Raw genomic sequence first — 15,661 nt, forward strand, 5'->3', positions numbered from 1 at the left:
TGATCTTGGAGGTCTTTTCCAGCCTAAATGATTGTATGACTTCTATGATGCTACATTTGGTGGCAGTATGATTGCCACTACGTCTGATTCAACAGCTCTTCACTTGTGTTTCTATTAGCTGAAACGCAGCACTTGTGTAAACAAGTTCCGGTTAGTATCTCACTTGTGCCATGAAAGGCTGAGGTACAAGCAGAGGTACTCTTCTTGCCAAATGTCTCTTGGTGTGGTGGGAGACAGGTAAGAGGGAGCCAAGGCTTCTGGCAATAACATTTTCAGAGTACTAGATAGTTTTAAGTCATCATTTAAATGAAGCATGGACACAACTATATTGCAAGAAATAAAAGAAATCTTATATAGCATGAGAAAAGAGATACAGATTTCAAATGGTAGGGAATCATAGAAAATTACAGAAAATGCATCTGCCAGTCTTGAAATTTTCAAGGGACTAACGGTCTGTAAAAGGGCAAGATGAGTCTTCAAGTTGTAAATAAAAAAAGAGTGGTGTTCCTTCTGCAGGAAACCACAGATTGATGAATTTGATAACAAGTAAGGTACAAAAGAGCTAAAAGTGGCATGAAAGAAATGCACATGATTAGAAATTGCAGATTATCTTTTTCACACTCTCTCCTTTCCCCTGCCTCCTCCCCAGGTGACTCGTACAGCAGTAGCCCCGACAGCACTCCCATGGGCAGCATTGAATCTCTGTCTTCTCACTCCTCTGAGCAGAACAGCACCACCAAGTGCACGCCCTCACAGCCGAGGGAGAAATCGGGAGGGATTCCATGGATTGCCTCTCCCCCTTCTTCTAATGGCCAGAAAAGTTCAGGCCTGTGGACTACAAGTCCAGAATCCTCATCAAAGGAGGATGCAACCAAAACAGATGTGGAATCAGACTGCCAAAGTGTTGCTTCTGTCACTGGACCAGAAAATGCCTCTCCACCAACAGACCTGACTAAAAAGAGTTCCTACAGTCTTTCTGGGCTGAAAAGGTCATCAGCATCTTCCCTTAGATCAATTCCATCAGCTGAAGGTAATTTCCAAGGTCTTCTATCACATCAGTGTTAACTAATGCATCAGAAAACAACAGCTGGGTCTGAAAGCTAATGATACTCATTAGTCTTGTTTGTTTGTTTGTTTTTAATTTTTGTGCTATGTTCTTTCAGTTTTCAAACTGCTGCTGACATATTTCCATTGCTTATAACTTGCACAGTTCTCGGTGTACAAGAAGTTTCTCAGAATTTAGATCACTCTCTATCCTCCTACAATTCATCTATAATTTATGATACAGAATAATACTATAGGATTAGAAATATTAGTAATAGAGATATTGTGCTTATATTTTAGGATCTCTGTATTAAGACAGCTTTTAAAGCATTATTAAGCATTGGTTGTTCTTTGGCATATGGAGAGAAGCAGATGCAGTTCTTGTATTGCAAAACATCCATGCAAACAAGGCAGCAGTCCACTGATAGGTCACCTGAAAGGACACATGTGGACATGGGTTATATTTATTAAAAGGACTTAACTTCTTATGCAATACAGTCTGTACATATATAGATTTGCTTTATCATTTTACAGTGGCAATTGTTTAAGGCAAATCATGGTCATTTAATTGTAAATATATTTTTTAACTGCATGAAGCTTCAGTGAATATCAAAATGTTAATTCTTACAAATTAATGTGGTCTGATTTCACACTGCTTTGATCAGTTGACTTCCTGAGAACCATTCCTATGTGAATTTTTTTCAATTTTATGCAAAGTGTTACTTTATAAATGCTTTTATTGTCACTTTTTAGTGATTGTACAATCTAGCCACGTAATTGCAATATAATTTTTTAGCCTTCTCAATTTCTACATCATTTCCTCATTCTTTCTGTTGGTTCTTTTCTCCTGTCTTTTTGTCTGGAAGACTGTTTCTTCTTGCTCTTAGTAAGTAGTTTCTCTACCTGTTTTGACTCCTAAAAAAAAAAAACCCTCAACAGCAACAGCACAACCTTTGCTTTGCACAGTTACACGTTGTGAAATAACTTCAAATCAGCTTTAATGTTCTCTATAATTTGGTGTTCTCTTTAGGTAACAAAAGCTGCAGTGGATCTATACAGAGCTTATCTTCAACAGATACCAAAGATACACTAAAGGCTCCACCAAACCCTGATTTGCCTCCCAAAATGTGCAGGAGGTTAAGATTAGATACTGCATCAAGTAATGGCTATCAAAGACCAGGATCTGTGTAAGTCATTAGGGCCCTTTGGAGATTTGTGTTGTTACAGTATTGTCTGTTGTAAAGTGATTCCAGAGAAGTACATAAGTAATTGAAAAAGCATGCGTGAGTGCTTGATTTTAATATTTCTGTATTTGTTAATTATTTGTCTAGTTTTGTTAAAACTCTAGACATATGAGATGGCACGAAGTCTGTAAGTAAGTTGAAAGACTACCACTGACTTTATTAGACTAGAGATAAGGTAGAAATGTTTCCTAGAAAAATGATTAGTAGTATTTTCTCTGATTCTTCTGGAATTTAATGTTTCAAGGAGCAGAAATGCTATTTGCTGTACATGCTGTTATATCAGAAAGATCATCAGATTTTATTTCTGTAAGTCCAAAATTGGAGGAAGGAAAAAAAAACAAAATCAACCTTCTGCTCTGAAATGTCTTCAGTTGCTGCATGATAAATAGTTGATTTCTAAGGGTTGGGGTTTGGCTTGGTTTGGTTTGGTTTTGATTTTATTTCTTTAATGCTGAGAGGAATATCATTCTAAGTAATAGAGGTTGTGATTTAGTCTATTGAGATTTAGGTTACTAATGTTTCTCAGTGCTTTCAGAAGACCTAAAAGTCAGAAGATCTTTCCTGATCTGACTTTGACTCAGAATAATCTCTGTCCCCATGAACAAGTGATTTCCAGATCTGCAGAGCATCAAGAAGTTCTTCAAATACTCCAGAATATCATTCAGCCTCTCCACTTTGTAATCTGGGAGGAATCACAGTAGTAATTTCACAGACTCCTGTGTCTTACTTAAACAGAGAATTCTGCACAGCTCAGAGTTCCATCATGATAGTGACAGACTTCCAGTGATAGCATTTCCAATATATCTATTGGCCATCCATGAATATAGTTTTGAACACAAGATGCTGAGGTTTCCATTGGTGACTCAGCATGGCACTGGAGCATGTGGAAGTCAGTGGCCCCAATTAGGTTATGCCCTTAAAAAGTATGTTGAATAGGCATGTAAGTGAATAATTTTTTAAAAAATTTAAATGTATCCATGTCTTTAGATGGTTAAAAGTGAAACTAGTGTGTGTAGTATAAAGCAAGGTGGTGCATTTATTTTCAGAGTGGCTGCAAGAGCACAGTTGTTCGAAAGTGCTGGTTCACTTAAACAAGTTTCTTCAGGACGGTAAGTGCTACATACTGCTTAACACTCTGTAAAATCCTTTCTGCTTTGCTGGCTTCAGAGATTGAAATAGAAGTGTTGGAGCTTTGTTCTGTGTCTTTTGGACAGCATCATGTGGCATGTGAAATTTTTTTTGGTTTATTAAGCTTCTTCTTTCTTTAAAGGAAAGCTAAATTTCTTAGAGAATAACAGCCAGTGTAGTTATTCTCTCACCTAGGGAAATAGTGAGAGATGCTCAGGTCAGCTGTCTGCTTAAGGACACAGATACAAGAGAAAATTAACAATATTTAAATTAGAATGAGGGTGCTGTACTTTCTCCATAGAGCTGTTTGTATGGAATGCCTTCAGCACAGTAGCAAAATTGCTGGTTTATGGTAATTTGCTCATATAGGCAGGTCTGGAATAACATCTACTTTAGAAAGTTCAAGATTAACTTGATCAGGATTTCTGTCTTTACCATCACACCTTCCATGCCTTGGAGAAACTGTTGATCTTTCTTCTTGATAGTGTGCAGCAGGAAGTATTGACATTTTCTTCACAATTATTTGCATTTATTTCATGGATTTCATTCATTTTTATATTAAATTAATTTAGAATGTTCTAGTAAGTGTTTATCTAGGGAGCAGTATCTTCTGTACATCACTACTCCCCTTACAAGTAATAGAAAAAGCAGATAAAAAAGTGGGTGTGGGAAAACATCTGTCTCTCTTTTCACTGTCCCAACTTGTCACATTCTTTGAGACAGAACACATTTTTCTCCACCACTTTACTCACTGATATACCCACAACTTACCAGAAGTGTTGAGCAATGAAAAAAAGACGTCAATCCATGAATCCAAAAGTAATAACCTAAGGTAGCACAGATGTAAAGGAAGATGCCAACATGTTGAAATGTGTGGCCACGGAATGTGGCTGTCCTTTCTGGCAGATCTAGCAGGGGAGGGAATGAAAAAGCTCTCCTGCAAGGGCCCACTGATTTTGTGAGAGAAGCAGCTTTCAGGAATCAAGGCTGTTCTTGTTTTGTGTAGTACGTGAACTGTAAGATGAACAAAAAGAAGGGTGGCAGGGGCAGAAAGGGATGTGAAAAGATCAGGGCAATAATTTAAGAAAGAAAAGTATAAATGAAGGGTCTGGAATGTTCTTAAGCCAGTGCCGTACGTTGAAGGCAATGACTGCTTCACCAGCCCTGCATCATTTCATCTCCAACACTGTTCTTTTTCTTATTTTGTATTACTTCCTTCTTTCAAACTCATCTCTGTTGTTCCTTCAGAGCCTGTGCTACCTGTATCTGTATATAAAAAGTATGTAAGAAGCAAAAATCTGACAAAGGAAAAGGTAGCAATTTGACAGTGGATGTGGAGAGCGGATAACAAAGCCGAAAACACTGAAAGGCTGAATAGCTCCTCTACTTCAGCCTTCATAAGAAAGCAGAAGAGCAACAGGAGCAAGGAGAATGGAAAATGAGAGGTTAGCAGGCAGAATGAGGAAGAAATCAGAAGTAGCTCAGCTGTTCTTACAGTGCTGCTTAAGTCAGAGTACAATTTTGCAATTCAGAGCCAGCTTTTATTTAGCTGCATGTTATGAACATGAAGGCTGATTTAAAACCTTAGAATAGTCTTTTCTTTTTCTTTTTTTTTTTTTTTTTGGCTCTGAAATATGTAGAAATCATGGTAATTACATCTTGATCTTGCAGTATAAAGGCCTCCTGTGTTCATAACTCTGATAACCAATGAACATATGCAGGACCGAGTGTAAGACAGAGAAACTATTTTTAAGCTGCCTTAAATACTCAAGTCAAGACAGTGTTGGACTCTGCAGGGGTAATTTACCCTGCTAAGATAAATTTTAAGCTACTGCTTACCTATGCATTATAGAATGTAAGTAACTTCATCCCTGCTTGAAGCACCTGTTGCCTGTTGTGGTCTTTGGTACAGTAGGCAGATCAAAAGTACCTGTATGGCTTTGCAGTCTCACATTGTTTTCTGTATTCCAGCAGATAATTCTGCACTTGATACTTCACTGCCAGAGTACTCTGGTCTTACTTAGTTCCTTCTTCCATGCAGTCTTTGCAGCCCTGCTTTCTGACTTTGTGTGATGCAGCAGGTCTATAATGAGTGTGTCTCCTCTTTTTTAAGGCGTTATGTGACCTGTTTTCTCTCCTTGTATACATGAGTACGTGCTCCTGTAACACTAAAGGGTTTTTCTAGTCAGAAAGACAACAAGAGACTATAGTACATGTGTTAGGATTGGACTGGGAAGACCAAAATGTTATGCCCTGGCCAGCCTGTGCTCTCTTTTTTCCAATTACAGAGTTACTTTGACTTCTGTCTTCCTATTTCTTGACTTGAAGTTTATTATTCATCAGTCTCCCTCACTGTGGTATTAAGCTAGTGTGTACACTGAGACCAGTCTCTGTTGCTAATCTAGTATGCACTTGGAAGAGGTGAAGGAGTTTTCTTTCTATTTTCACAAATACTGCAGTTAGGTAAGTCTAAGTCAGGCCTGAGGTCTGTTTATTGCAGCTTCTGTATGGAAATACACCAACTCATAATCCCTGACCCTACATTTTCTTGACATTGATTAAGAGGAACACAGAAAGTCGAGTCTCCTGAAGTGAGAAACTGCATTAGAAGAAGAATTTTCATTAGAAAAATGGGAAGGAGTAGGTGACAGCAAGAGGCTCTACCTTTCAGCAGGATCTCTAGATGCCAGGCTGGGACTTCAGTAGGAGTAGACTGATGTTTTCAAGCCCTCTAGACCCATGCTCCTTTCCCAACCATATGATTAAATATTCTTTTCCAGTTATTCTTCCGGTTTCATTTTCATGCTGTATTTTGCATTTCCTAAAACACCTGGAATGCCTTGCCCAGACAAGGTCAGTGTACTTTACTCAGACTTGGTTTTGAGTCTGCCATCTCCAGGGCTCTAGAAACCTTTCTTCTTCCTGTAGGATAATATTAACTGGTGATTCATCTGAGAGAGATTCATATGTTTTCCCTCATTCATTCCTGTTTTGGCTTTGTCTTGCTAGACTGAAAAGTCATTAGTGCAGGAGCATGGTTTTAAAGCTTGTTTATATCTTTCAAAATAGTTATTATTACTATTATTACTAGAGCCTCAGATATTGTTGACTGTGCATAGTCAAGCAAAAGAATTTATGATCTGATGAGTACTGATCCTTTGACTGCTAATATATTTATCATTATGGGCTCAAAACAACCATAATAGGAAGTAAGGAAATGGAAAATGCATTTTTCTCATCTGGAATCTATCCAGTAAGGTCATGAAAAGAAGGAACTTCTAGGAAATATGGGCATCATTTTCTGAAGTTGTTGTTTTTATTTTCCTCTGCCCTAAACAACACGAATCACACTCTTATCAGGTTATTAGCATCATCTTAAAAGAGTGATAGGTGATGTTATCACATGCTTTTTAACAGCCTTGTTTCTAGGGAGGACAGCATTAACAGCATCAGTAAGAATGTCCATTTTTGTAATCACAGACAAAATGCCCAAGAACCTGCAAGCCCATTTCATGATCAGTGCTTCCAGATGGATAGGGTTGAAGTGAGTAAAAACAAATATGAGAACCTAAATAATCAAATCAAGTGTGGAGGCAATAACCAGGTGCTTGAAAATTGCTCCAGAATTATTATGAGTAAATATACTTAAATCTGTCCCTCTTTGTACCATCACAGATGGTTTGTAGATAACTTTGGGGTGTAGTTGCTCTCCCACAGGAGCAAGGTAGTGTGAAGAATCCTGTAATTCATCAGCTTTTGATAAAATGAAATCTTATGTTTCTCTATCTGTGTAAATGTCAAATACTGAGAGCCTTTCTCTTTTTCCATAGGAGATTTTAGAGGTCTCGTCCAACCTTAGCAATTCTGTGATTCTATAATTCTAAGACAGAGTCCATGTTTCTTGTCTTTGTTTACTTTTAAGGTAAACATACTTGGATAAGGTAAAACTAGAGGTTGAAAACAGAATCATTCAATAGACATCAGAGAATATAGGAGAAAATAGCATTAATTTTTTAACTTTTTCTAAGGGCAACAAAAACAACGTCATGTTTCAAGAATGACCTAAGAAATTCTGCCTCACATTTAATATTGCCTTAAATGTCTTTTGTCCCACTGTGATTACTCGTGTCCCATTATTAACATGGACACCTGGATTGATAGTCAAATTATTCAGATTTTAAATAATCCCTGTGCTTTAGTAAGTTAACTACCTACTACCTTGTGTCCATTGCAATCTTTAACAGTTACTCTACTGTTTTATATGTGTAAAATCCATGATTATGCCACACAGGTGTATTGGGTTTGAATAACAAGGGGTCATGGCTGGGCCAACCCATCCCAACAGGCTGTTTTGTCATAGTGTTACTGATTTTGGTCAGTATAATTAGAACATCTGCATTGCTCTTTGTTGACTTTGAGGAAAAATGAGATTAAATCATTTTAGTTTATGTGTGACCTTCAGTAAAGTCATCCAATAACCCTCTGTATATACATTATGTAGATTATTATGTGTGCATTTGTACAGATTATATAGAGTAATGAATCTTCACACCTGTCTTGTCAAGTGTGGATGGCAAACTCTTCACAACAGGAGGCACCAAGGAGTTGTTTTGGAAAAAACTCTATTCAGGGCAGTCTACACCAGCCAGAGAGCAAGCTAACATTTAAGAAAACTGAACAAACAGGGATCCAGTGCTCATCTTGTTTTAGTTAGCTGATGGGATGTAACCAGGATGACAGTATTAAAAATCAGAAATGTTTCCAGTGTCCTGAAAATAAGCTGCCCTTGGATATCATGGGTGCAACTCAAAATTCCTGATCTCCTCTGAAAACCTCATCCTGAGAATGTAACCCTTGAGGAGTCATTAGCTTGCTTAAGATGAAGGCAAAACATGCCATTTAGGCCAGTCATAAATCAGAGAACCAATAGAAGAAAAGCTTTTTATTCAGAGGGAGAAATCATCTCTGGAAAGCTCTAACATAAAAACTTCAGAATATGTCCAACCACTCTCATACCTTTAAAGGTTCAAATGAATGATGATAATGCTTATGATGTGGCACTGTTAATTAATCTAACATACAACTCTGTTACCTTACTGTTTTGGGAGAAAGACATGATAGATTACATGCCACTTGCATATACATGCTCTCAAAAAGTATGCAGAAAATTTTAAACTTTGCCACAGATAACATATTGGGTCATTGAGATAAATCCTGGCTAGAAGGAAACCTCATTTGGCACTTCCCCATCACATCACACAAAGGTGAAATAATCAACAAGTTCGTCTATACTTAGTATAGTGTGGGTTTAAAGAAATTCAGAAAAATTGGTGGCTCATGTAAAATTGTTCTGAGTGTGTAAGTTAAAGTCAAGGTATTAGGTGAAGTACAGGAATCTAAAGAGAACTCCTAATTTCCATCTTCATGTGCAAACCCTCATTTTGTACTTTGCAGAATCATAGTGCCAGAAGCCAAGAGGTGACTTCTGTCCTTCTTCTCTGGGACACAATCATTAGTCCTTTTTGTCTCATGTTTACCTTCTAAGTATTATTGTCCTTTGTAGACCTATTAACAATAGTTTCTCACATGTCAAGTTTTTAGACCTTTAATGACTTGATCATCACTTTTGAATTTGTCTCCAGGCAATCCATGACTGACTTCAAACAGTATGCTCAGTTCAGTACTTACTTGAATGACAACTTCATTTTAAAAGTTCCAAATTACATTCCTGTTTAAGTATCTAAGTAGGATGTCAGTCTCTTTTCTGCAATAACATGCTTGTTAACTCCAGTAAGCTTGAAGTTATTATCTGCTGTAATTCTACTCCTCTGAACTGCTGTGTAACCAGTCATTATCATATTGCATTTTTACAACTACTTCTTATACTTCCTAGGTTTTAATATAATTTCTTTATACCTTTTTCCTTGTTATCTCATTTATTGCAAGCCTGTATTTTTTTCTTTCAGACAAGCAAAAGCCATGTATTCCTGTAAGGCTGAGCATAGTCATGAGCTGTCTTTCCCACAGGGGGCAATATTTTCCAATGGTAAGATTTGTTTTACGTTGACTTATATATTAAAAAAGAACATATAAAAAACTGAACCATATCCACAAAAATGGGGGCATAATTTCATTTTTAGCTCTCAGGTTTTGCCCTGTTTTTTCAATTGCTCTTGAATAAATACCATCTAAATCAATATGTGTAGCATGTGTGGGATTTTTTAACAGTGTTAAAAGTTGTGTATATGTTTTTTTGCAGTGTATCCATCAGTGGAACCAGGCTGGTTAAAGGCAACTTATGAAGGCAAAACAGGACTAGTTCCTGAGAATTATGTTGTCTTCCTCTAGTAATCTTTAGTGGACAGCAATATCTTCATGGTATCCATGGTAACAAATAATACGCACTGTGATTTTTATCTGACACAGATATGGGATCAGCCCGTTAGCTGAGTGGTAGGTTTGCTTCAGATGCTGCAGCTGCAGGTTACAGAGCTCCCTGCCAGCAGAACAGAATGTGATGAAACAGTTAACAGTTTCTGTGCTGAGGACGGTACTCTGTTTAAATAACTTCCATTGTTTGCAAAAGGTTGTTCTGTTCTTCTTTTATGGGTAAGGAACACTAGAGCAATAAAATAAAAAAAAGTTGCTATTTAGCTGCAGACTTTCAGGTCCAAAGATGTTGCTCGCAGAAGTGTGAAATTTGGACACAATGCACTCTATGACATTTCTTGTAATCTGTGGTTTTTAATATGGAAAATCGTGGACTTTTTCATAATGTAAGTACTGCTTCTATTGTGATCTGAATTCTCCCTTAGAAAACTTGATTCTAAAATTAATCCTAATCATTTCAAATAAGAAATGACTTTTCCATAAATCAGAAGTTGGAACTTCTGTTAGTCACTGAGTTACAATATGGTATAGGATTTATACAACTGATAATATCAGTTTATACACTGCCTGAGCAGTGAGTGCTCATTCAAAATGTGGTATGTTTAATGAATGTTTCATTCAAGTACTTATTCGATTTCTTTCCTTCTTTCTGTATCAGCATAGATAATTTTAACAATTTTTATTTCAATGATAACCATTATCTGGAAGATACTCTCTCTGTGTCCCAGAACATCATCCGTAGAAAACAAGGAGATGTTGAATCTGGACTGATGGGTAGTCATGTGAAGTGAGCAGTGAACAAAGAGCAGTATGTTTTGAAACCTGAGATAAATTGTAACTCATTCTTTTTCCATTGCAAATAAGACAAATGACCTGTGAACTAGCCAATTTTATAAGCTATGGATGCTAAAAGCTCCATGTAGCAATAAAATTACTTAGTGTTATTTCTCCTGACTTCTGCTAAAATATTTGACAAAGATTCTCTCCTTCCACAGAGTAAAAAATCCTTACTTTTCACAGGTATTGTAAAGACCTATTGATTGCTCCTGGTAGGACTGAAAAGAAAAAAAACCCAAAAATAAAAACAAGTCAAAGAAAACCCCAGAAACCATAAGTAGCTTTCTCAATCTGAGCAGTTTTCTTGTACACCTTGAGGGAAAACATGCACTGCTTGCTTGGCTACTTGCCATTCCTGATTGAAAACCGAGACATTTAACCTCCGTATTAGTATTTCTTCAACATCAGTTCTTCCAGAAGAATTCACTGATTCATAGAACTGTCTAGGCTTAGTTTCATAGATCTGTCAAGGCTCAGTTCTTCCTCCAGTAGCAGAAATCAACATACAAATCTTCTGTTGATTTCTGAGTTGCACACTACTTCAAGAAAGTTTAAGGAAGAACTGCTGTTAGGACTAAAATCAGTAAATTTTTAACTGCTGCTTTTTTCTTTCCATAGCGTTTCTCTTGTTTAAATTGAAAAGTAAGATTCATTGCCAACAGAAAGAAGCACATCAGAACATTCTTTATTTCTATCTAGTGCATGAATTCAGAGCAATTGCTAGAATTCAGGCTGGTGGTAGAATCCTGCAGGATCCTTCTCCTCACTCATTCAAGTCTTGAGTGATGATCAGAGAAAGAGGCTCAAAGAACATCCCTCCAAAAATGGTCTAGCTTTTCATAGGGGGAGTCTGAACAAGACTGACTGCAGGCAGTTGAGGACAGACCCCGTGCATTAGTGTCTGAGTGACGTGGGCTCTTTCTCCACCCTGAACAGTTTCATTAAGTCCCAAAACATGTTTCACTTCATCTTGAATCCAGACTGTTCCCAGTGCAATGATGAAGGGTTGTTCCAGATGGCACTGGCAGTGAAGGCAGACACGTGTGTGCTCATCTTATTTGCCCAGAGCAGATGTGAAAGGAAGTGAAGGTCTTTGCTCAGCCAGTTGAATCTTTCTTCATTTTAAGGCAAGCCAGGTTTTCTTAGTCTAAGCTATGCTTGAGATTGCCATTGCCCTGAGAAGACCAACATGGTTTTGGTTGTGTTTTTGCTGTATTTCACAATCGAAAAACTGTAGGCTGTCGAAAGGTTTACCTCTGGTGACCTTCCCAGGGGAAGTGCTGCTGCCAGCAAAAAGGAGGAGAAAGGGAAGCAGAGCTTGAGCAGAGGCTGGTGGCCCAGCACGTCTCACACAGGCAGAAAAATGCAGTGATCAGGGGAAAAAATCCGAGCTTCTGTCTGTTACAGGGGGTCAGTAGCAAACCTGTATTGAACATCCTTTGATGACTCCTCATACCTCTTAAGGGCAATTTAATTGTTGTGAAATTCTTGATGAATTGTGAAATAAAAAATGTAGAAAACATTTTCTCTTACTTGCTTTGTTCTAGCCAGATTTAAAAATAAGTGGGTAAAAAAACCCTAAGGTTAGTTAATTTCACATCCCCTGTATATGTCTTACAATTCTTCAGTACTGTGTTTTGAAAGCAGCTGATCTGAGTGCAAGCTAGAGAAGTCAAAGATGCCAAGTTCATTAAAAATTTTGTAAAACTGCAAAGTTCAGTTACAGATTAAGCAAGTAGAGCCTGTAAGTGTTGAGGGAAAGATTGTAGAAAGACCTGGAGGAATCCCTGTGGAGGTGTTTCATCTGTTCTACACATTCATCTCATATTAGACTGAAATTTGGATTGAAGAAGACGACTTTGTAGGAAACTGGATTCCATTCATGTGCTGCTCACAAAGCAAATCTGTATTTTCCTCTGTAATGCTCTGCAGCTTTGTCAGGCCCTTCTTCTGAACTAGCAATAAATAAATTTTAAATGGTTTAGCTTTAAAATGGCATTTCCTTCTGAAAAGGTGATGCCCATTCTTACTTACAGTTGACCACTCACTCTCCAGAAGTAGGGGTTTTCATTTTTGGAAATCTTCTATGGTTTTTTTGTACTCTCCTCTGCAGCACCTAGTAGCACTTTCTGTGTGATCTCACTGCTGGGTTGTGGGGTGCATCAGGTGTCCCAGCTCTTCCTTGCCTTTCAAGAGGGAGTTTATATCTACAAGAAGCTGTACAGTGAACCAGAAAGTTGAGTAAGTAGGGGTACAAATACTGAAGTGAAGGAGAGGGCAGCACCAAAGCTTCTCTAATGATGATACTCTCAGGCCTGACCAAAAATCCTTTCTGATAATAGCAAAGAATCAGAAATCTATGTAACATTTAAATGGAGATAGAATATTTTGATAATACCTTGCCAGAAAATTAGGCAATCTGAATTAAATTAGCTCATAGTATTGATTTACTATTCTTTATGGAAGTCAGATTCACTCTACAAGCAAAGGTTAAACAACTTTTTAAATTTATTATTATTATCCTTCCTAAAAGGATGCAGCAGGTTTGTTCCAAATCACACTATAGAACTCAAGGTAGATGATACATTGTGGTTGTTGTTTGTCTTGTGGAAATAATGTCTGTACCCACAACATATAATTAGCCATGTTTTTTCTTTGTTAAACCTTTTGATACATGTTGCAGCACAACATGAATCAAATTAATAGTGTGAAGGACTGATATATTGTATGATAAATATGTAAAGTATATTAATATTCTATATTCACACTTTTTATTAATGATGATAAAGGTTAAATTTTTTGTGTGTAATTCCTATGAGTTCAGTATTAAAATGTCCTTGCCATATTTTGGCATTTAGAGTTATATGTAACAAAACTGTTAAATTAAACCATAGCTATCACTTATGTCCCTAACTAATCTATAATGTTCATTGTACAATTATTTCTGGAAAAAAAAGATGCACAGATTTGCTGACCAGCGCTATTCTATGATAGTAACTTATTTTCCTTTTATATATTTTCTGGTGCTAATCTCTATTCTTTGCCTGTAATTGCATTGAATTGTAATGTGCCTTTAGGAAAGACATGTTAGGAGAGGAAAAGTTGTAAAATTCTGCAGTTCAGAATGGTAATTACAACAACAAAAAAAAGCACTGTATGGCAGTAATTGGATTTTTTTTGTTGTTAACTTTTCTCCCCTTGCCTATTTTCTACTTAATAAGATTGCATCAGAATAAGTAATGAAACTAAAAAGCACATTGTTCTTGATACTTCATTCCTAAGGCAGAAGGTTGTGCAATTTTGGATTGAGCAGCAAGAAGAGAAATCCCAGTTAGAGAGCACATCCTCCAGATTGAGGTGGATCTTCTCCATTGATGGAAACTCAAAGCTCTAGTGAAGTCAAAGACAGACCTCTGGCAATTTATAGTGAGGGTTTGCTGACCAGAAGCCCCCAGAAAGTAGATGGAATATTCTGCTAATGGGATAATCCCTGATCCAGCTTGGCATTGTCCTTTCCTTCAGCAGACAGCCTGGATGAATTGCCCAGTGGCCAGAGATCAAAGCCATAGGCAACCTTAGTCTCTCTCTGGCTGGTCACAGAGCCTTGAAGCTGCTGCTGGTGCTGCAGCCTGTCCAGCTCCTGCTCCTGCTGAAGTCACATGGTCAGTCATCTGTACCTGTAGCCAGTGGGAGGTCTCTTCTTTTTTTGTTCAGGATTTTGTATGGGCTTTGGGAGTTTGCTTTGTTTTGTTTTAGTAAGGTGCTTGGTATCCAAACAGCCACTAATTCAGTCCCTGAGGATCATATCGGTTCTTTAATTGTCCTGTGTGTGGCAGTGTTTAATAAGCGATTGGATTATCCTGGTTGTTTTAAGTGTAAAGCACAGTGCTTCAACCCTTGGGTGCCTCAGCTGAAAGCTGGTTTGTATCTGAGCTTTCTGCAAGTGTTTTATTGGGAATTGTCATCAAAGCCCTGGCACTAAAGATAGCACCATTATCTCTGCAAGAGTTTCTGTTGGAGCAAAGGGCAGAGCAGCTGAACAGGGCACATGGATAGTTTCAATTTTCAATCATATTTATGGCAATTTTGGAGTTATTAGAGTTTATAGGGGTTACTTTAGATACTATATGGTATTTTAATAGGAAAATATATATAATCAATATCTATATCTATTTAATAAAGTCCTACTAAATTATCTTATTGAACTCTCTGTTTATTTTGTAGTGTCGTTTCAATAATTATCTGCACTCTGTATATATCTACGTGTAAATAACTAGTATGACATGCATAAGCTGACTTTGCAGACATAATTCTATGTTGTATTTTACACTGTATTTCAAAAATCTGAAAAAATGTTTTTCAAAATAAAAATCCTTTATACACAAACAGTTTTATTGGTTTTAAATTTGGGCTCTGGTTCAGCCTTTTCTTTTTTCCAAGTAATAAGTCTTTGGTTCTACTTCTATCCATACCTGCATTTTAGAGTAACACTTCACCCGTGAGGATGCTTTACGTAGATGGGCATATGAATACCAGACCATAGTCTGTCATCCACTGTCCTGGTCATGTGGAAGTCTCCAAAGATGTAGCTTTTGAGGAAAAGAAATGACAGCTTTGGATGTTAGGTAGCAAGAAGCAGAACACTGGTGTGGCAGAATCTGGCTGATGAGGTCTTTGCCTCTGGAGATCAGCAGGTGGATGGGCTCATGGGAGGGCCTTCCATGGCTCCATTCCAACAGCACTGCCAGGTGGGAAGCAACATTAGTGCAGTGGCCTCTGCAAGTTCCCTTGCATGGCCTCCCCAGCATCTCTCCAAGACTTTTTCCCTCAGTTTTTGCAGCCCTTGGGCTGGAGTTACAGATGTGCTTGAGGCAAAGGGAGCTGTGGGGTGGCCTGCCTTGCCTTTTCCCTGAAAGACCTCACCAGAAACTTGTGAGACTTTAATATCCCTGAAGCAATTAGGCTTTGTTATGATATAGACTAAAAACCTGTGTTTTTTAAACAAGATTAAATTAGCC

The 15,661-nt window shown here is 37.6% G+C and overlaps 1 protein-coding gene across 1 annotated transcript in view; it reads left to right on the forward strand.

Annotated features, from left to right (window-relative positions):
• Positions 1 to 15,029, forward strand: part of ARHGAP42 (Rho GTPase activating protein 42) — a 148,211-nt gene extending 133,182 nt beyond the window's left edge. The window contains exons 20-24 of the mRNA XM_048294611.1: positions 650 to 1,030; positions 2,075 to 2,231; positions 3,335 to 3,397; positions 9,383 to 9,462; positions 9,676 to 15,029. Coding sequence (XP_048150568.1) covers positions 650 to 1,030; positions 2,075 to 2,231; positions 3,335 to 3,397; positions 9,383 to 9,462; positions 9,676 to 9,764 — 770 coding nt within the window. The 3' untranslated portion in view covers positions 9,765 to 15,029. The remainder of the gene's footprint in view (positions 1 to 649; positions 1,031 to 2,074; positions 2,232 to 3,334; positions 3,398 to 9,382; positions 9,463 to 9,675) is intronic.
• Positions 15,030 to 15,661: the final 632 nt, after the last annotated feature.

This window comes from Corvus hawaiiensis, chromosome 2 (assembly GCF_020740725.1).
Source record: "Corvus hawaiiensis isolate bCorHaw1 chromosome 2, bCorHaw1.pri.cur, whole genome shotgun sequence".
In the NCBI taxonomy this organism is placed as follows: domain Eukaryota; kingdom Metazoa; phylum Chordata; class Aves; order Passeriformes; family Corvidae; genus Corvus; species Corvus hawaiiensis.